This window comes from Dunckerocampus dactyliophorus, chromosome 2 (genome assembly GCF_027744805.1).
Source record: "Dunckerocampus dactyliophorus isolate RoL2022-P2 chromosome 2, RoL_Ddac_1.1, whole genome shotgun sequence".
Taxonomy (NCBI): Eukaryota; Metazoa; Chordata; class Actinopteri; order Syngnathiformes; family Syngnathidae; genus Dunckerocampus; species Dunckerocampus dactyliophorus.
Genome location: NC_072820.1, coordinates 4564226 through 4584555, shown reverse-complemented (window position 1 = coordinate 4584555; position 20330 = coordinate 4564226). Strand labels below are relative to the sequence as shown.

Here is a 20330-nt window from a genome sequence, read left to right as displayed (position 1 = left end):
GTTTACACCACATTGCATCTCTTATGCTGCAGGGAGTTGAGACAGCTGCTAGCTGGTGAGCTAGTGAACTAACAAAAGCTAGCAAGCTAACCAGTTAGCCTCAAATTGCTTTCATCTAAACTTAAGAAGGCAAAACCTTACCACTTCCACACGGAACGGGAGGATAACTTTTTTTCCACTTTTGTCATGACGGACACACTATTGCTGAGTTAATGACTTCATGCAGTGTTAAAGTAAGGTAATGTACAGTAATGTCTCAATGTTTTGTGGCATTACTGCTGCTGTTTTGACTAATAATAGACCTACCATGGCACAGAAATCATGATTTAATTCCAGAAAATTTTGCGAGGGAGCGATAATCGGACCGCAATATTGCGAGGGGCGATTGTATGTTTCATAAAACCAAAAACAATGTATAGTCTTATCTTTTATGTGACACACGAACTCCATGCGCCTATCCTTCTACAGGAAAAGCTCTGCTACTTTGTTTTAAAAGTCTGATTACCTTTTGCATTGTCTGAAAGTCCATTTTGGAGAAGCTTGGATATATAATCCTCCATTTTGGCAGTCAGATTAATTCCGCAAAGCATAAAATACCTTTATTGCAGTTGACTTGTTACTGATGCTTGACGACACATTGCTGTTTGTGTATTTCAATAAATTGGGAAAAAAACAAAAAACGCTGGTGCTGGTGGCTTTTCCTCTCTATAGAAGGACGGCAACAACAAGCGCCCGCCAGCTCACATACACCCCAGTCCCTTCATGGCGGGTGAGCCTGAGTACTGTGCACAGTGTGCACCTCACCGTATGACATTTCTCTATATTTTATTGTCTGATTAGCAAGAGTAATGATGTCACGCTTGCATTAAAGACATTACACAGACTGTAGAAAGTCATGGTGTGTAATAAATGTTTGTGCAAACATTGCATTGGTGACATGCTGACAAACAGAAAACAGGCATGCGCCCACACAACCCAGTTTATGAAGGACTGCGCACGCAGAGGGTAAGCTCGGCAGTGCACTAGGCAGAGAGGAGCCTCATCTCTGGTTTCTGGCCTGTATTTGATCAGGAAATGTGCAAATTTGGTGTTTTTAAGAGGATTGGAATTATGCAGAAAGCTACTACTACTACTTTATCATTTTTTATGATGCTGTGCCTCACCTGCTTCCCCTGACCGCACGTCAGTGGTCCTCTCACACACTGATTCCCAGCACTGTATATGGATTAATATTGTTGCCTCTTTGTTCTGCTGTGTTAGACGGAGTTAACAGGACTGAAACTAGCTGCTCTTGAGAGCAACAAGAATCTTGACCTGGAAAAGAAAGAGGGACGAATAGACGACCTCCTCAGGGTATGTTGAATGTTTACAACCTCTGAGTTACGAACATAGACTCAGTATTAGGACAGAAGTGTTGGGACACACCTCTCATGTGATTGGTATGGATCAAGTATTTTGGACATTTTGGGCAGTTCCAACTTTGTGGGAACAGTATTTTCTGTCTCAGCATGACTGTGCCCCAGTGCACAGAGCAAACCACTGAAATACTTGAATGTGGAATAGCCTGAGAGTCCTGACTTCCAAACCAACAAACACCTTGGGGATGACCTACAACAGTGATTGACCTCTGATATCTCAAAATGATTGAGATGTTGAAGGTGCTGTTGTCATGTTGTGAAGGGTATTTTATCTTCCAAGTGTCCCAGTACTTGAGGCTGTCTAATGTTAAGTCTGTTGAGTGTTTTGTTTCTGTGTTCTTCTGTATTCTTGCACCGTGTCATTATGGTGTTTTGCAAACAGGCTAACTGTGACCTGCGGAGACAGATTGATGAACAGCAAAAACTCCTGGAGAAGTACAAGGAGAGACTGAACAAGTGCATTACTATGAGCAAGAAGCTCCTCATAGAGAAGGTATCTATCTTTGCGTGTACGCACAGCCACCTCATCATCATAAGAAACACAGAAAACATGAAGAGCACAACATGTTACTCATGTAGCGCTGGAACACCACAATATCCAGTCCCTCCAGTAATATCCAGTGTGCAAAGAGGTCATAGATGACAGATGCCACAGGAGCATATAAAATTTTCCTCATATTTCCTCCTAAAAAAAACAAACTCACATGTTCCTGTTGAAGCTCACTATTTCCGTCATCATCATCATCATCATCATCATCGTCTTATTAGTGCATGTGCCTTGCATGATTTTATGTTCAGAGCACCCAGGAGAAGCAGTCATGCCGTGAGAAGAGCATGCAGGACCGTCTCCGTCTCGGCCACTTCACCACTGTGAGACATGGGGCATCCTACACGGAGCAGTGGACTGACGGATATGCATTCCAGAACCTGATCAAGTAAAGAGGCTATATGTGCATGCAGCATGTTTCTTGTCATTTACTGTAAAGTATGCAGTTAGCGCTACAAAAATAAATGACGCTTGGCTGTATGCAGGCAGCAAGAAGGCATCAACCAACAGAGAGAGGACATTGAGCGTCAGAGGAAGCTGCTAGCTAAGAGGAAGCCTCCAAACCCAGCATCACCCTCCCTGTCTGTGGCCTCCACCTCTGAACCCAAGCAGAGAAAGACCAAGGTGGTCAACGGCAATGATTCAGACCCCTTCCTCAAGCCCTCCCTGCCCCAGCTGTGAGTACACCAGGGGGAGAGTTGCAACTAACACTGCCCTCTGCATCAATACATATGTTACATTTACTTTTGTTGTTGTTGTTTGTTAGACTGACCCTAGCTGAGTACCACGAGCAGGAGGAGATTTTCAAGCTCCGCCTTGGGCACCTGAAGAAGGTCAGTAACAACCCAACGCTTTATATTTGAAAACATGATACAGCTTTTTTATTTCCGATCGGATTCTGATATTGCAGCCTTGAATATCAGCCAATACTGATATTGATCTGATATCAGCACGAATCATGCATACTTCTTTTACAGTAATCCCTCACTATATCGCGGTTCGAATATTGCTCCCTCACTATGTCGCGGTTTTTCAAATAATAAGTTTTTCACTCAGCTGCACAGTCTTTTTGGGACTTCAACGAAAAGCACAGCCACAAGACTGACATCACTCCCAATCCTCGCTAAACATGCTAGCACACGCTGTTGTTGTGATCACAAGGGTTCTGCATGCGGAATAGAAGGGCTGCTACTGGCTAGACATGCTAGTGTGGAGCCTGGAATGTTTGTATCGAAATGAGATTTTAGATGTAGGTCGATATAAATCAATACTGTTGTATGTTGTTTTTTTTTTTTGCTGATATCAGACCAGGACACCACTATTATTTGAACTGGTAGTACATTCAGAGATGTCTTCAGTGCTAAATGGCTGCTAAATTTGTATCTATTTCTGTCTGCGTTGTGGTCCACGCAGGAGGAGGCTGAGATCCAAGCAGAGCTGGAGCGATTGGAGCGCGTGAGGAATCTTCACATCAGAGAGCTGAAGAGGATAAACAATGAGGACAGCTCGGCGTAAGTCCAAGCTTCCTCCATTTGCTGCCTAAATGTGTGGAAAGAAATCAGCATTATATGTACTGTAGATTGCGGTCTACAGCTCACAAAGCTTAACTCCCACCCCACACAGGTTTAAAGACCATCCCACTCTGAACGAACGCTACCTTTTACTGCACTTGCTGGGCAGGGGCGGCTTCAGCGAAGTTTACAAGGTAAGATCGTCTTGGCTGCACTCCATGTTTCCCTTTGTCTCTTTGCCAAGTGTGCTGCGATACAAATGTGTGTTTGCTCTGTACCATGACAGGCCTTTGACCTGTTTGAGCAGCGCTACGCCGCTGTTAAAATCCACCAGCTCAACAAGAACTGGAGGGAGGAGAAAAAAGAGAACTACCACAAGTGAGCTCTGTCAGCTTTAAATCTACCAACACACACATCAACACACACATGTTGACATTGATTTCCTTCCAGGCATGCATGCAGGGAATATCGGATACACAAGCAGCTGGACCATCCCAGAATAGTCAAACTGTATGACTATTTCTCCCTGGATACTGACACGTAAGTCACCTCTGACCTCTGGGTGGCTCCACATCATCCTTGACATTGCTTATTATGCTGCATGGGGCTAATCTGTGTTTGTAAAGCATTCACTGCCAGTTGGCGGTCAGTCGAACCTTTTGTAACGGCCCTCATAATGCATGAGCTGCGTGTGTGGTCTGCCTCAAGGTTCCCTGTCAGAGCAAATATTAGAATGTGTCTTATCACTTATGGAATGTGTAAACAGTGACAGCAAATCACAGAAATATTGTGCGTCTGACTCATGTCTGTGGAGGTACAGCCTCAGTGCTGAAGTCCTACCTACTGGTCCTTGAACAGATTGCGCCATCTGTGCTTATGTGTTTTAGTGTTGTTTACAGGGTGTCCTGATTTAAGTCTCTTTTAAGAGTTTCTGAGGAAAAGCCAACTCTGTTTCATCTAATCTTCCTCCGATTTGAGCGGATTGTCATTTTTTGTCCAAGCAGGTTCTGTACAGTGCTAGAGTTCTGCGAAGGCAACGACCTGGATTTCTACTTGAAGCAAAACAAGCTGATGTCAGAGAAGGAGGCCCGCTCCATCGTCATGCAGATTGTCAGCGCCTTGCGGTATCTCAATGAGATCAAGCCCCCTATCATTCACTACGACCTCAAACCTGGTGAGTTCGGATTTTAGAACAGGGAAAAAAACAACAGGGGACAATGGTGCACTCATTCTGTTTTTTAAAAAACATTGTACCAAATGCTGCAGGTAACATATTACTAGTGGATGGAACTGCATGTGGAGAAATCAAAATCACAGACTTTGGATTGTCAAAGATCATGGATGATGATAACTATGGTGTGGACGGGATGGACCTCACATCCCAGGGAGCAGGGACTTACTGGTAGAACGCACTCTATAACTATAAGTTAAACATGCATTCTTATCCTTAATCTATTTAATAATAATGTGTGTTCCAGGTACCTCCCTCCAGAGTGTTTTGTTGTGGGAAAGGAGCCGCCAAAAATTTCAAACAAGGTGGATGTCTGGTCTGTGGGAGTGATCTTCTTCCAGTGCCTCTATGGGCGCAAGGTAAAGAGCCAACTGGAAAAATGTAGCAGCTTACATAGACTTGTACTGATTGGTCCAAGGTTGAATTGGTTCAAAACTAGATCTTAGCACAGTCGTCCCTCACCACATCGCATTTCGAATAGCGCACCCTCACTTTATTGCGGTTTAAGAAAAATAATAAATGATCACTTTTTCATGGTTGAATACGGCCTGTTATTAGTAAAAAAAAATAAAAAATAAAAATGTATTAGCAAAATGTGTTTATTCTTGCCCTAAATGAAGCATTTTCAAGCATAAAAATGCTTAAATGCAACTAAATTAACTGAAAGACAAAAATACAAGGCATTCTACTGTAATTGTTAATGTAGGATTAAACATTGGCCACTAGGTGTCAGTAATTGACAAACACTAGGCATGATCAGCAGGGCAGGCATTTATTGCAGGTTTAAATGATCTCACAACAGGCACAATAATAACATAATAATCTTAATAATAACACAGGCTACTGTTGGAGGCCATAACCCACGACAAGTTAAAACTCAACTCTGAACCTCAAACGTCATTTCCTGTTCTCCCACATCTGTCCGCCCGGTACTAAGGTTTCCTCAGGAACACTTCTACCGTGACACACATGAGCAGGACTTTTATTTGCGTCTTAAATGGCTTATTTACAGAGTGGATAGTACGAGTGTAAAACCATTTATTGCCGCCATTACACTACATTACATCAATACATTGATGAGATACTAGCCACCACAGGAAGTACTCGGTCCAAAAAGAAACAACAAACTGCTAACGTGTGAGTCTGTTATCTTATTTATGTCTAATGAGTTTTTATTGTTTCTGATTATATCGGCTACAGTATATCAAGTAACACAAATGTAAAGGTGACTATATGGGTGTGATCATGTCTAGAGAGTTCTACTAATGTTAAAACCCCAATTGAGAAGATTGTAAACAGGTTTTCTATGCTATAACTATGAAAATATGCAATTTATTAATATCGAATTAGCATTCTTGTGTGGAACCAATTAACCATGATAAACAAGGCATTACTGTGGATTCAGTTAAAACTAAGGCAACTTAATTCCTGTTGCCCATTTAAAAAATGTTAGTATCTTTATAAACTTTGTCTTGCCAAGCAGCATAAAGAATTGTAAAGATTAAAGTGTTGGGCATATTCATTATGTATTGATTTTACTATAAAAGCAGTTTAACAATCACACACAATCAGATCAAGGAGAAATATACTGCTGTCCTTACATCGAGAAAGGATTAACTCGATATTCATGTGTTTATTGTGATTGAATGTTTTTTAAAATCATAATAAGTTTTTTTGGCATCTTTTTTGTTTTACTAGCCGTTTGGTCACAACCAGTCTCAGCAAGACATTCTCCAGGAAAACACCATTCTCAAAGCCACTGAGGTCCAGTTCCCTGCTAAACCACAGGCCAGCACAGAAGCCAAGGTACACACGCACACACACACACACACACACACACACACAAACTACGTGTGCTGCATTTTTTTAATGTGAACACTGCTTATCATCTGATAGCAACCATTTGAAACTGATTAGTAGTATGTCATGTTTTTATTATAAATTGTTATTATTTTAATTTCCATTTTTACTAGGGGTGCTCCGATTGATCGGCCACTGATCAGTATTGGAAGATTTCCGCGAAAAATCGATCGGCATATGCTGATAAATGCCTTTCATCGCCGATCGCAGAAGCACAAAAGATCACCTGTGGGTAGTACTATTGCAGTCCACCTTAACTAACGTCTTAGCCATCGTGCTCCTCCCACTTTCCGTCACAGTGTGCAAGCTTGCCAAAGCAAAACCATCATGTGTGTGGAACTTACCTACCAGCACATGCCACAAAAACTATCTTGCGGGGGTAGTAGCACATTCAAAAGCTTTAAAGGGATTTTTTGACATGAAGTCGTATAACATGCCCATCAGCAGTGCAGTGCATGCAACTGTGACTTACCCCCACTCCGTCCCGTGAGACGAGTTCTGGTCAGATTTCAGCATTTTATTATTTATTTATTTATTTATTTATTTGTTTGTTTGTTTGTTTGTTTGTTTGTTTGTTTGTATTAATGTCTCTTCTGTTGTTGTTGCTTAATTTATTGGTATTTATGTTTCTGATGTTCTTATTCATTTTGTTGTGTTTTTCTTTCTTTCTTTTTCTGGGAGAATGAACAGAACAAGAATTTCATTGCATAGCAGAACTACCTGTTTTACTGTGCATATGACAATAAAAGTCTTGAATCTTGAATTTCAGTGATGAGGAACATAGTTTTGGTTAGTTGGTGGGGCCACTTAAGTAAAGAGTTGGGCTTCTCAAAACAATATGCGTTCAAAAGAGGAATACATTAGCGTCACAAAAATGCCTCCTTGAAAAAAACAGACCTCACAATCGCTCTGCGTTACTTTCTCCCCGTCGTATCGCTGCGCTTCCGTTGTTGTGTATGTGTTCCACAGCGAGACTCGTGACACAACAATGGATGTGCAGCAATTCGACGGGAGAGAAGGTAACGCAGAGCGATTGTGAGGTTTGATTTTTTTTTTTAAGGAGGCATTTTTCTGGTGCAAATGAACGCATATTGTTTTGAGAAGTCAAACTAACGGTAACTATGTTCCTCATCACCGAATGCGATGGGTGATGGCTTTTGTGATGGGCGTTGAAAGGTATTTATCGACATATGCCGAGCTCGTGATTTTTCACGGAAATCGACAGATACTGATCGTTGACCGATCGATCTGAACACCCTTAATATTTTTTGTATTATTTTAAATAATATTTTTTAGATTTACTAAGAATTTTGTGCTTTTAATCTCCATAATTAGGCTGTTCATTGGTAAAATGTATACATATATATTTTGCCCTGCATTGTTAAAGCTTGAGTTGCACAGAAAGTGCCTACCTCACTCACAGTGCAACCAAGAATAACACAAGTAACACATGTGCAACATAGTGTAACGCTACCACAGGGACAACACAGGTATGGAAATAGACGCTTACACACTAAATATACATGCTAAACAATATTATTTTTTACTAATTTATAACCTGTAAGGCATGCTGGGAAGTCCACGCGTAAACTTCCCCAACAGGAAGTTACCCAGCATGCTTTGTGGGTTATATATTAGTATAAAATAGTATTGTCTTGCCTGTATATTAGTGTGTAAGCATTTATTTTGATACCAGCATAGTCCATGTGGTGCAGTTACATGGTGTGTTCCACATGTTTTTTTGGTTTTGTTGAGTGAGGGAAGCATTCACATGACTGAAAGAAAATACATTGTGCTGATCACACAATGGTTTAAGTGGACGCTTCTTTAGGCACACAGTCCGATATCCAGTCCTAAATTCCTAAATCTAAGGAGAAATTTCCCCCTCGACTTCCCACCCACCTTCCCTCCCCTTTCTGCAGGCGTTTATCCGCCGCTGTCTTGCCTACCGTAAGGAGGACAGGTTCGACGTGCACCAGCTGTGCTCGGACTCCTACCTCCTCCCTCACATGAGACGCTCAAACTCCTCCAGCTCCCTGCAGCCCCCTGCCTCATCACTCACCACCTACTGATTGGCTCTCTTAATATGATTGACAGCACCGTGTGGCCAGTCCTGGGGGCAGGATTGATGGAAATGCATGGCGGATGTGGATAAATCTTGAAAAGCAGAGATCTTCCAGAATGCATCCATTAGCAAACGAGCCTAATTAAAGGGAAACTAGGAGGGAATAGTAGGGGTTGATGCTCCTGATTTCACTATGAAAGCATCTGAAATAAGAGACCTGGAATTGGGGCTTGTAGATGTTTATGGATGATGTTAATGAACCTCTTAGGAGACATTTGTACAGCTCGCAGACACCCTGTCCAAGCTCGTCTCTTCGTTCCACTTCATCACGTAGCTTTGTCAGAAAGACCGGCGCCTCAAGGACGATGACTTGGAGAAGCAGAAGTGAGTGAGTGCTCATACCTAATAAGGGAAGTTTTTCAGAAAATAACAAGAAATTTCTCTCATCGGACGCAAAAGTAAATGCGGGAAATTTACAGGAAACTATTTAAATGCGAGGGCGACAGAAAAGAAAAGGCAAAACACGAGAGTTTCCCGGGAAAACGGGAGGCTTGAGAAGTATGTTTCCGTTTAACACAAAGGATGGCTGCATCTCATTGATTAAAAAAAAAAAAAAAATCCAGATAACAAATTCTGGTGTTGAATTGCACTTCCCACTCAGATTGTGACATCCTGGTGTTGCCGTTTTGTTATGAAGTGCGACTGCAGAGTCCTCGGTCTGCATTTTAGTTGTGTCGCAAAGTAGCCGAGGTTACAGAACATAGATGTGATTTTTATGTCTGAATCCATTATTGCTGTTTAGGAAAAGTCATACACCAGCCTGGAGTGGGCTGGACTGGACCCAGGACTACTCAGAGGGGGTTCAGTGAACATTTCTCACTATCGACTATCTAAAGAGGCTTGTCCTTGCTTCCCGTTGTCTTTGTGTTTTCCTCCAGAAAGCTGATCTCTTTGCTGCTACACGTCTTGCTCTAACTTTGTAATGTGTGAATGGCTTTGGCCTTGATTATGTGTGAACCACTTTCCCCTTTTTTGCCATCTACATCCACGTGGATTATTGTTTAGCTTCCATGGAAAAGACATGCTGGCTAGTCGGAGAGGGAGTGCTGGGATTCAGCTAAAAAGCAGCTAGGTAAATATAAACGTAGACTAACTTCATGTGAAGCCTTCTCAGGGCATTGAATCGATCACGACTTACATCAGTTCATGCTCAAAGACCAGATAGGACGACTCTTTGACTGGCAGAGGCCTTACCCCACACAAAAAAAGTGAAACCATTCTTTTTGTGGGGTATGCTTGTACCTTAGAGCAGGGGTGTCCAAAGTCGTAATTTTATGAGAATAAGATTGTAATATTATGAGGAAAAAGCATAAAGCATAAAGTTTTTTAAAATGGTAATATTATGAAAAAAAAAAACAGGTAATTTTAGGTAAATGATGTTGGTGAAGGGCCGCACGGTGGTCTAGTGGTTAGCATGTTGGCCAATACAGGAACAGCCTGGAGATCAGGAAGACCTGGGTTCGATTCTCCCCTGGGCATTTCTGTGTGGAGTTTGCATGTTCTTCCCGTGTGCGTGTGGGTTTTCTCCACGCGCGCAGGTTGTAATTTTGGAAAATTAGGATGGGGAAAAAGTCATAATATTACCACACAAAAAAAAGTAGGATTATTCAAGAAGAAAGTTGACATATTTGGAAAGTTTATTTCAGGAAAAGAAAAAAAACAGCAAAAAATGGGGGAAAAAGAGCAAAGATTGAAGTTAATTTCAGCTACTTTATATCCCAAAGCTGAGATGCAGTTTTTTCTTCTTAGCATATCGCCATGTGTTGCTTTACAAAATATCAATGCGGCCCTTGCATCCTTTCATTTGGCACTATGTGGCCCTCGCTGGAAAAAGTCTGGACACCCCTGCCTTAGAGGATAAAAAGATGTCCCGTGTAGTCTTGAGCATGACTGGATGAAGCCTGAACAAACTAGTTGCGATCGGCTGAATGCCCTCAGAATACAAAGACCTGGATGAATAAGATATTCATGTAAGGGCAGGTTGCCGGCTGTTAGCATGAAAGTTGCAAGCCCAGAACTGTGTCCACTTTTTTTGGTTGTCATTTTGTAATATGAGCCTTTTGGGGGCGTTAGAAGAAGAAAACATGCATCCCTCGTGTTCAGTCAGGAGCATGGAGTGCATACTTTTAATATCATTCAACGTGCATAGACAGACATAAGTGCAGCCATTAGTAAGCGACATGTGGGACCATATTAGCGGGAAGGGGTCAACGCTTGGCCATTCCATTCAAATGCAATAAAGATTGCCTTCAATGTCTTGCTGCGGTTTTTACTGTGTAGACTCATGCTACCTCGCTGAATGGGGGGAGGGGGAGGTGTGAGTGACACAAATATTAGTATATTTTGACTCAAGATGGTTTGTAAACAACACATAGCTCCAACAAGCAGGTCTCACCCCAACAATTGATAGCGCTAATCCAGAGAGTTTAGAACAAAAATCACTCTGTGTAAATATCTACTGTTGTTTTTTTCCTCCCCTATTCCTGCATGAATGTGGGACACGGGTGATCACAACTGAGCGAAAGAGAAATTTGGAGGCACTGGGACTTCCATGCTACTGCAACAGAGCACAACGTGTTGTACTTAACACAGGGGTGTCCAAAGTGCGGCCGGCGCTTTTTTAGAGAGGGGGCGGGGGGTATTTTACGAGAAACCAAACAAAATAAAGTTGTGATTTTTGGAAAATTGGGTTGAGGAAAAAGGTCAAAATATGAGAATAAAGTTATTATATTACTAGAAGAACATTTACACGAAAAAAGTTAAAATAGTTGGAAAATAAATATAAAAAATACAGCAGAAAGGGGAAAATACATCTGTGATTTTATGAGAATAATGTCAAAATATTAAGAAAGAAAACTGCAATTTTACAAGAATAAAGTCATGAAAAAAAAATCTAATTTTAGTAGCAAAGACTTGGCATATTAAAGAAAATACATATTTTTTTAAAGTGGGAATATTATGAATTAGTTATAAATTAGGTTGGGGAGAAATTATATTATTGGAATAATGTCAAAATATGAAAATAAAGTCAATAAATAATATGACTGAAAAATTATATTGTAATATGAGGAACAAAACAGTAATTTTTTGAGAATTATTGAGAAAAAGTAATATTACTAATATGGGAATAAGAACATTTACAAAGAGAAACTTGAAATAGTTGGAAAATTAAAAAAAAAAGCAGAAATGGGAAAAATACTTTGACTAGAATAAAAGTCAAAATATTTAGAGAAAAAAATTATTTAATGACAAAAATGTTGCAATTTTACAAGAATAAACTTGTAATAAAAGCAAAGAGTTAAAACACTAAAGAAAAAGTTGTACGATGAATTAGGTTGGGGGAAGAGCTATATTATGGGAATCAAATTATATTATGAAAAGAAAGTTGAAGTATTTGGGAAAATTAAAAAACAGCAAAAATGGAGGCGAAAAGAGCAAAGACTTCCAACTATATCACAAATCTGAGATGCAGTTTTTTCTTGAAATATGTATGACTTCTTAGCACTTCTTGTGTTGCTTTACAAAATGTCAAAGCGGCCCTTGGTGGAAAAAGTTTGGACACCCCTGCTCTAACGTCACACTTGAAACTGAATAAAAACAAACTGATGTGGTCACTGTAGGTCAGGGGTCTCAAACTCACACTTACCTGGGCTGGGGGCTGCTGGAGGTAGAGCCTAGCAAGTATTCCCCAAAATACAACTGAGACCTGGCAGCGCTTCCTCTTACACGGTGTAGCTGGGAGTGTTTCTGACTTCCCAGCATGCCTTGCGGCACTTGTTTTGTATAAAGTCGCTAATGTACGTGGTTAGAGTTAACATTACAGCTGCAACAATTAATCGATAATTAACAGCTACTTTGGTGTTCAATTAAAAAAAAAAATCTTATTTAAAAATGTAAATATCCTCTCAAATGTTTTTTTTAGTTTTTTTTGTTTTTTTTAGACAGCAAACATAAAAGATATTCACACATCAGCTTTGACATTGGAAAACAATGAATGACATTTTTGCCTCTTTTCTGATGTGTTGCAGACCAAGCTGCTAACAGTTTGCGTTTGGTTCATACTGATTTGGTCCATCTCTAAGACACTGATGTTAAACTCAAGGCCCGGGGGCCAGATTCGGCCCGCCATATGATTGTATGTGGCCCACGAAAGCCTGGAAACAATGCATGTCAAAAAGACACTTATTTTGTTATTTTAAAATCTATATATTTTATTCTTCATTTCATTTTGAAAATCCTTTTCAATGTTATAGGTTTTATTTATTGTGAAAAATCATTTTATTTAAAAAACAAAATTTTTTACATCAAAATGTCGATCTTTCCTGCTAAATATATTTGTTAAAGTTTGTATTTTTGTTGTCAAATCCAATTGAAAATTGATTAATGAATAATTACAATTATACAATAGATGTATTCTCAAATCTGCACGGGGCACCTTGACTTCTTTCAATGCAAGTTTGTTGGTAAAACAATATGTGAAAATAATAATCAAATGTGTCATAATATCATGTGGTGATCATACAGTACATTAATATGGCTTCAGTTACAGGTGGCCCTCTGAGGGTAACCATAACTGTGATGTGACCCACAGTGAAAATGAGTTTGACACCCCTGATATAAGGCCTAAGCGATTACTCAATTAATGGAAACGACAAGCTTCAGATTAATTGACTAAGAAAATAATTAATTGCAGCCCTTGTTGTTTATTATTCCCCATAGTCGTAGTAATGTGTTTACTTACCTGTTACATGTGCTGTCATTGTTGTGTTTGCGCCGTCATTGTAGTTAAGTGTCCCATCTAGTGACTGATGCCAGGCAGCAGAAGACAATGCAGGAATCGACATGAGAAAGTTGGGTTGACCTCAGCTTTGACTCAAGGACAGTTGAAGCAGACTTGCTTGTCATGGCGGATGGATTGCGCCGGTAAGGAAGTACAGGTAAATCTATCCCCCAAATACCTCAATGTTTTCATAAAAACACATGCTCGGTGTAAAATGTGTTTGGGTTTATTGCTTGCACTGTGCATACTTGAGATATTTAAAGTTTCATGTTTACAGTGACAGCCTTTGCCACCGTGGTAGTTGAATGTAACCCAACTGCAGCCATGTTTCTCCCGGATGCATCACCCTCAGGGTAATGCATGGAGCTCATGCAGTTATTTCTCCCAAGTGTCTGTTGTATAGGGAAAGCCATAATCAGACATACAAAAGGAGAAAAACTTATCGCAAAATGCAAAGGTGGTGCAAAATATAGCAGTGTTGGTACAATCGCAATAAGAAATGGATACATGGGCCTGGAGGTCAACTAAATCAAATACATGGCAAGAATGGAAGGCTTTACAGTGAATGTACCAGGGTTAGAACCATGCCAAGTTCTCCTGTCTGTGTTGGATCACAGGAGGGATGATGATGATGATGTACTAAGGCAGCCCTTGTCAGAACTTTGGAGCAGACGAGCACAAGGATCTGTGACTAGTGTTTTTGAAGTAGCGCCTGACATACAGAAGAACTCTGACTAGCGTTAACATAGTAATGCTGTCTTTAATTTAGGGTGTCATGACTTTACTACCATTTGGTGAGGTATAATGTAAAGGTATCGCAGAGCCTTGCAGTGGCATTATGTACAAAGCCCAACAGTCAGTCTTTAGCTTTCTGAGAATGTGGCCCCTGGAACAATTGTAAGTACACTACCGGTCAAAAGAACACTCCAATTTCTCTCGAAAGAAATTTTTGTAGCAACAAATGACTTTCTCCAGTACAACGCTGTTCAACTGATGCTCACAATGGTATAGTACCACAGTGTGTTCCGAACACTGCTTTTATGCAGACAGAGGAGGTAGCAAGTACTCCAGAACTTGGAACACCTGTAGGAATTGGTAGCACCAACTGTGGAACAGCTTTTAATTGTTGACAGATTTTGTGGTTCCTGAAACAGGCATTTTTGTATAATATACAGAATTGTTCATTTTTTGGGTAACCTTACTTTTTTTTTTTTTTTAACCTCTGGCACTTCACCACTTACTGTTGTCAAACTATTCATTGGACTTGAATGACTTGAATTCCTATAAATAACTGAAAAAATTAGGGTGTTCTAAAACTTTTGACCAGCAGTGTAATGTATATTATCCCATTTCTTTAACCAGACACACTTCATCCACATTCAGAACCTCTGACTGGGTACAACCCGCCCCCGGCCAAATAAATAGAAAAAACAAAGACGAGAGACAGGAGAGGATAGAGAAACCGGGTGTGTGTTTTGCTTCCATAGTTAAGCGAGATATACATTTCCAAGTTACGAGGACGTTAGTGTCGTTTCCGTAGGAGGCTGCAGGTCCGTGACATTTGTGGCATCGGTGACAGGCTCTGTGGCAGGCGTCACTGTGACAGAGGCCAGTGGGGCGGCGGTGGAAGTGGGTAGGAGGGGGGCCACACTCTGAGGCAGGAGGGGAGTCAGCTGGGAGGGCAGCATGGTGGGCATAGGGGGCAGAGGGGCAAGGCCAGGTAGGTTCAGGGGAGCGACCAAGGGAGGAACTGCTGGAAACAAAAGATTAAAAAAAAAAAAAAAATTCACATGATTACACAACTTTTCCATTTTTATCTTGACAGATACATGTGAGCACACCCCTCATATGTCAGCAACAGCAAGAGGAGGATGAGTCGTGTACCTGTGCTTCCAGCTGCCGCTAAGCTGCTGCTCCCTGCTAGGGAGATGGCACCGAGGTCCGGGAGTGGCAGGTTCAGATTGGGAAGGTTGGGTAGCGGAGGTAGGCCACCAGGGAGGGGCATCAAGCCTGAAAAGAAAAACAACGTGTGTACAAGAAATGTCCATCGGCACTGTGATAAATCCGCTTGAAAGACTGTACAGTATACGCACCCATACATACTTTTAAAAACTTACAGCAGCTTTGTGTTCATACTGTAAAAACAGAACACCAAGACACTGCTGCTTTTTAGAAGGCTTTACTGTCAAATCCTAACAGGTGTGCGTTTCCCACTACAATCACACAACTCACATCCAGGCAGTGGTGGTTTCGGGCACGTACTTCATGTAAAAGTGCACAGCGCAGCATTGATTAAACCAGAAAAATAAACAAAATTGCGCTGTTATGTGTAATCAGTGGCGGAGCCACGGGGTGGTCAGGGGTGCCCGTGGTCACCCTCACGGCCGGGGGCCAATTTTGACAAACGTGGCTCTGTGAGGCAGAACATTAGTTCAGCCTAAACGCTGTTTCCGCTTCGACGCATTTCACTGCAGCACACAAATTTCCGTATTATGCCCTGCACGGGTTTGGCCACCATGATGGTGAGACAATGAAAACATGTCCTCAGCACACTGCTCAGCTATTAATTGCTCTAATAGTGGTGGCCGTGGCCACCCTGGTCACTCTCCGGCCACCCCACTGGGCATCTAGACAATTCAAGTATCAACTTATCGCCACCCGTATGTGGGTAATGGTCTCACTTAGGCTACTCCAGTGAAAAATGTCTGGCTCCACCACTGTGTGTCATGTCAGTGGTGGAATATTGGTGAGTCTGTGTGGGGAATTGGCGCCCCCCTGTGTTGTGTGGGCAAACGGCCATTGCACCCAGTCAAGCGCCTTTACTGGCATCCCGAATTTAGACATGTCTAACATAGCGCCACCCTGTTACAATACAGTGTATTTATCTTGCAATGACTCAATGGAAAGGGGGAAAACCACTGACTTATTTGAAGTGATGCAACGTGGAATTCATGACTAAATAAGCTCAGCCTGTGGGATCTTATAAACCAAGTTCATTTAATGTTGTGTTGGTCATATTAAAATCAGTCATTACTGAGGAAAAAAAATCTGAAAAACTGAAATGGATGGCTCACCTGGTAGCGTGGTGGCAGGATTGAGGGGAGCGAGGGGGCTGAGGGATGGGCTGGAGGAGGCGGGGAGCAGAGGGACTGTGGGCAAACCTGGTGAGGAAGAAGGAGGAGGTAGAACTAGTTAGGTTATGATGCCATCTACAGTACAAGCTACACAGACAGTCCCATAACAATGCATCCATGAGCGATGGCAAATAAAAAAATAAAATAAAACCTGTGGCAGTCTAAATGTATTTGTGGAGGTAACCCACGAATACATGAAACCAATGTACCCTAAACGAATACTTACAACTACAAAACTTTCTATATATCTCAAATTAAAGCACTTTTGGAAGCCAGGATTATGTAGAAATGGAAAAAAAAACAAAACAAAAACGTACCTGTTTGCAGCTCACTGGGCATAGTGGGCGGGGCTGTGCTGATTGACAGGCTTGACAACGAGTCCTCAAGGCCAGCGGGGAGTGTGGGTGCAATATGGGGCGGGGTCACGGCCGACAACTGGACCTGGACAAGTTAAGGTAAAAATAAAATGAGTTATTTAAATGCTGCAGTGATTTGAATCCATATGAGCTCCCACGGAAATGTTTTCAGATCACAACGGCAAAGTGTTTTATTGTTTCAGCCTCTCATCCACATGGGAACTGTGTTCTGGGTGACCTGAAACGGTATGTTTCATCCAGAGTGAGAAAATCTTGAGTTTCCCGGCCTGTCGTTGCCGCGTATACAGGCAGTACGATGACGCCACTGACTCACCGCCACGTGACCAGAAGTGAGCTTTGACCACAAACCAACATACTATCCGAGTATTTCCATGTACATGACTCACCCCAGTCGACATTCTCCTCATATTTTGTTGTCTTATACTCCATAATGACTCGTAGAAGGAATTCCTCTTCTCGCAAGTCTTGAAAAGCGAAAGACAACAGACTTTCTTTCTTCTCCTATGATTTGGTGTGCCACGTGGTTCTGACCGCGTTTGTTCACAGCGCCACACATAGGTGCGTGTGTGTATTACATTGTTTTCACTCAGTGATTCGTTCCCATCTGGATGCAACAATTTACTAATCCGGCAGAGTATGGATGCAAACCAGCCAAAAAATAAATAAAAAAAATACTCTAAGGAACGTTCCCGTGTGGACAGGGCTTAAGTTGTATAAGATGAGGTCATGTGTGCATGCAGCCAATACCTCTGTGAATCCATCCTTCAAAGGACTGACAGGCACGCCAGACGCATTCCCGGGGAAGCTGATCTTTTTCCCCTCCTCGAAAGGCCGGGTGGGGATCCTGTGGAGGTATCCATAGCCAATCCCGCATCCAAGGCTGCACCGGGGGGGCGGATAATGCGTCAAACAACGTTTACATTTGAATTTGAGGTTAGCCTTGTTTAATAAATCACGCACCGACATGATTTAGAAGCAGAACACGACAAGGCCGCAAGTAATAGCTGCAAAATGGCAGCAAGTGGCTGATGCTGATTGACCTCGTTGCCTAATCTGCAAGGTATTTTGTGGTTTAGGAATTTTCTCATGAAAAATGACAGCTTCACATCATGGTGATAGCACACTGGCGTAGAACCACGCACTATTTGTTAAGCTACGCAGAAACTCCCATTATAACGTGTTTGTCAGCCAGGGCAAACAGTTAATACGAAATTTAAAATAACAAAAATATATAAGGTAGCACCAAATTTATCTGTCGCAATCCAAATGTACTTGTGGTGGGCTGCAACAGTAAATGCATGTATGGGAAACACTGGTTTCTGACCATGTTGTTTTCTCTTAAATTTAAATTACACTTTACAACTGTAAGTGAGGCCCTGGAGCAGAAAAACTTTGTTGTACTTTACTGCTGCTTTAATTAAATGATTACAGCTGTAGCCCAAAGTAGCATCTTGATTTGTCTCCAGGTCCTAATCGCCAAACCACAAAACTATTCATTGGATCAAATGTTTCATGTTCCTGCTTGGAAAGCCCACTTTAATTAACAACATCAGCTAAAAGCAGACTTATTACCTTGAATGGAGGAGGTTATGTTTGTTTGTTTGTTAATGGCATCGGTCTCAAAGTTGAGGACAGATGAGTTGCTTAACTGTTCACATTCTAAATCAAGATTGACCTCGGCAGTTACTGTATCTGAGACATTCTCGCCAGTGAAAACACAGAATATGAATATTATTTAGTGCATTACCTCCCCTCTCCTCCCCAGGCACTATTGGGCGTGATGACCACCTCTCTGCAGTTGTCGGTGTCTGTGTTGTACACATAAAGCTTCAGGCCCTTCCCCTCGTGGCTCTCTATCAGAGAGAACAAGTCCTCAGACTGCACAGGAAGAAGACGCCATCATCACCAGGTGAAGAATACATACACAACACACACCACTGCATATTTCACCCACTATAACAGCCCACCTCGTTCATAACAGTGTCAGCTCCAATAACGTAGTCAGTGTGTGGCCTCAAACCGGCAAGGGCTGCGGGGGAATTGGGCTCCACTTCCTGCGGAGGTGTACAGCGAGTGAGCGCCGAGCCACATGAAGCAAAACAGATGCGATCGCGAGGTTTACGTACCAGAACGTGCCAAACATTCTCATTGGCGCCTTCAAAGCTGCAGAAGCGAATCGAAACGCCAAGCAAGCCTTGGCCCCCCCACAGGTTGCTGGGGGTGACTGTGGATTCCCGCAGCTCCAGGGTCTTTGAGGAGTAAACCAGCATCTTGACTGGTTTCTCTACACTGGCTTTGAGGAGGTCCTTTAAGGTGTCGTTATCCTTGTTCTGTGGAGGGAGGCGCAGTAGAGGCAATCAGGAAAGAAGTTTGCTCTCACAGCCACTGCCGCCTTACCAGTCGGGTGTTATTGATGGAGACGATGAAGTCAAAGAAAGGTTCCAGTCCTGCTCGGTGGCCAGGTGAGTTCTCCTGAACCTGCAGAGACACAATAAGGGACTGTCAATCTAAACCCGTGTCGGGGTCGCTTGTGAATCCATCTTAATGTGGAAATAGTACAAAACATTGGAGTCTTCAAGTATTTAAGGGGTTAAAATTCATCTTAACATACATAATCAGTATTGTGATTCGTCACAGAATTTAAATTTTTTGTCAATGGCATGCAATCGTACTACTAGGTTAGCATCAATCGCCTCAGCGTGTAAAATCACACAATTGGCTTATTATGTAAATATTTGTCAGCAACCTTTCAAAAATGTAGCCTAATACAGATGGGGGTCCCCACATGTTGACGGTCCCAAGATAGGAGCTTTTGATCAACCACCTTGCCAGGTGTCATTCAGTCTCGCTGAGTAACATGTAGCATTTTAGCGACTTAAATGCTTCCCGCAAGTACATTTTACTAGCTGCAAACACAACATAACAGGTAATTTTGTGTTGCTCTACCTCACAAGGCCCGAAGTGACACCCGCTTCCTGGTCAACACAGCGGTTGGGGGGAAATTAGCAATGCTAGGCTAATAGCTAAGAACCGGATGTGGACGCGTACTAACTCACCCGGAGGACGTGGTAGCCTTCTGAGCCGCCTCCCGGTATCTCCACGCTCTGTGCACCTCCCATTGTGTCGATGTCCTTAAGGGTTTTTTAAGGTTTAACGGCAGGCTAAGTCCAGGGAACAGGAAAGTACCCGACTACTTGTACTCACCGGGTACACGTCGTCAAATGAGTGGTCATCTGCTGCGCATGCGCTGTTACGTGGCAGGAAGTGGAAGACCCCAATTTCCACGTCGGGGTTACAGTTGTATTATGTACCACACGAATGCATCCAGTACAGTAAAACATGAATTT

General features: G+C 42.1%; 2 protein-coding genes across 6 annotated transcripts in view; one reads left to right on the top strand and one right to left on the bottom strand.

Moving 5' to 3' along the window:
- LOC129195110 (serine/threonine-protein kinase tousled-like 1-B) overlaps window positions 1–16593 on the top strand; it is a 25551-nt gene extending 8958 nt beyond the window's left edge. For 2 of the 4 annotated variants that reach the window (XR_008573874.1, XR_008573870.1), the window contains 15 exons: window positions 1261–1353; window positions 1801–1911; window positions 2217–2353; window positions 2451–2642; window positions 2732–2798; window positions 3379–3476; window positions 3589–3670; window positions 3763–3854; window positions 3927–4016; window positions 4481–4650; window positions 4743–4878; window positions 4955–5066; window positions 6406–6513; window positions 8490–13629; window positions 15298–16592. Coding sequence is in view for 1 of the 4 variants with exons in the window: in XM_054800865.1 (XP_054656840.1) it covers window positions 1261–1353; window positions 1801–1911; window positions 2217–2353; window positions 2451–2642; window positions 2732–2798; window positions 3379–3476; window positions 3589–3670; window positions 3763–3854; window positions 3927–4016; window positions 4481–4650; window positions 4743–4878; window positions 4955–5066; window positions 6406–6513; window positions 8490–8639 (1638 nt within the window). In the remaining 3 variants the exon portion in view is untranslated. Of the gene's footprint in view, window positions 1–1260; window positions 1354–1800; window positions 1912–2216; window positions 2354–2450; window positions 2643–2731; window positions 2799–3378; window positions 3477–3588; window positions 3671–3762; window positions 3855–3926; window positions 4017–4480; window positions 4651–4742; window positions 4879–4954; window positions 5067–6405; window positions 6514–8489; window positions 15061–15297 lie in introns of those variants that run through there. The other 2 variants (XR_008573873.1, XM_054800865.1) reach the window with 2 other exon arrangements.
- Window positions 13544–20330, bottom strand: LOC129195127 (Golgi reassembly-stacking protein 2-like). 2 transcript variants are annotated; one of them, XM_054800910.1, is made up of 10 exons: window positions 20040–20330; window positions 19381–19461; window positions 19110–19313; window positions 18951–19037; window positions 18731–18861; window positions 17731–17863; window positions 16924–17047; window positions 16547–16633; window positions 15357–15482; window positions 13544–15225 (listed from the first exon to the last, which is right to left on the bottom strand). In XM_054800910.1, the coding sequence occupies exons 1-10, from the start codon at window positions 20100–20102 to the stop codon at window positions 14984–14986; spliced, it is 1278 nt and encodes a 425-aa protein (XP_054656885.1). In that variant the 5' UTR covers window positions 20103–20330; the 3' UTR covers window positions 13544–14983. The 2 variants fall into 2 exon arrangements, with proteins under 2 accessions (XP_054656885.1, XP_054656894.1); XM_054800919.1 differs by having other exon boundaries at window positions 13544–15222.

What these genes read in the sequence shown, in the direction of transcription:
- LOC129195127 (XM_054800910.1), bottom strand. Translation starts at nt 20,102, where the DNA reads ATGGGAGGTGCACAGAGCGTGGAGATACCGGGAGGCGGCTCAGAAGGC. An exon ending in GCCTGGGGAGGAGAGGGGAG is followed by an intron (nt 17,864 to 18,730) that starts GTAATGCACTAA and finishes CCCCCGGTGCAG; the next exon opens with CCTTGGATGCGGGATTGGCT. An exon ending in TGAAGGATGGATTCACAGAG is followed by an intron (nt 17,048 to 17,730) that starts GTATTGGCTGCA and finishes TAACTTGTCCAG; the next exon opens with GTCCAGTTGTCGGCCGTGAC.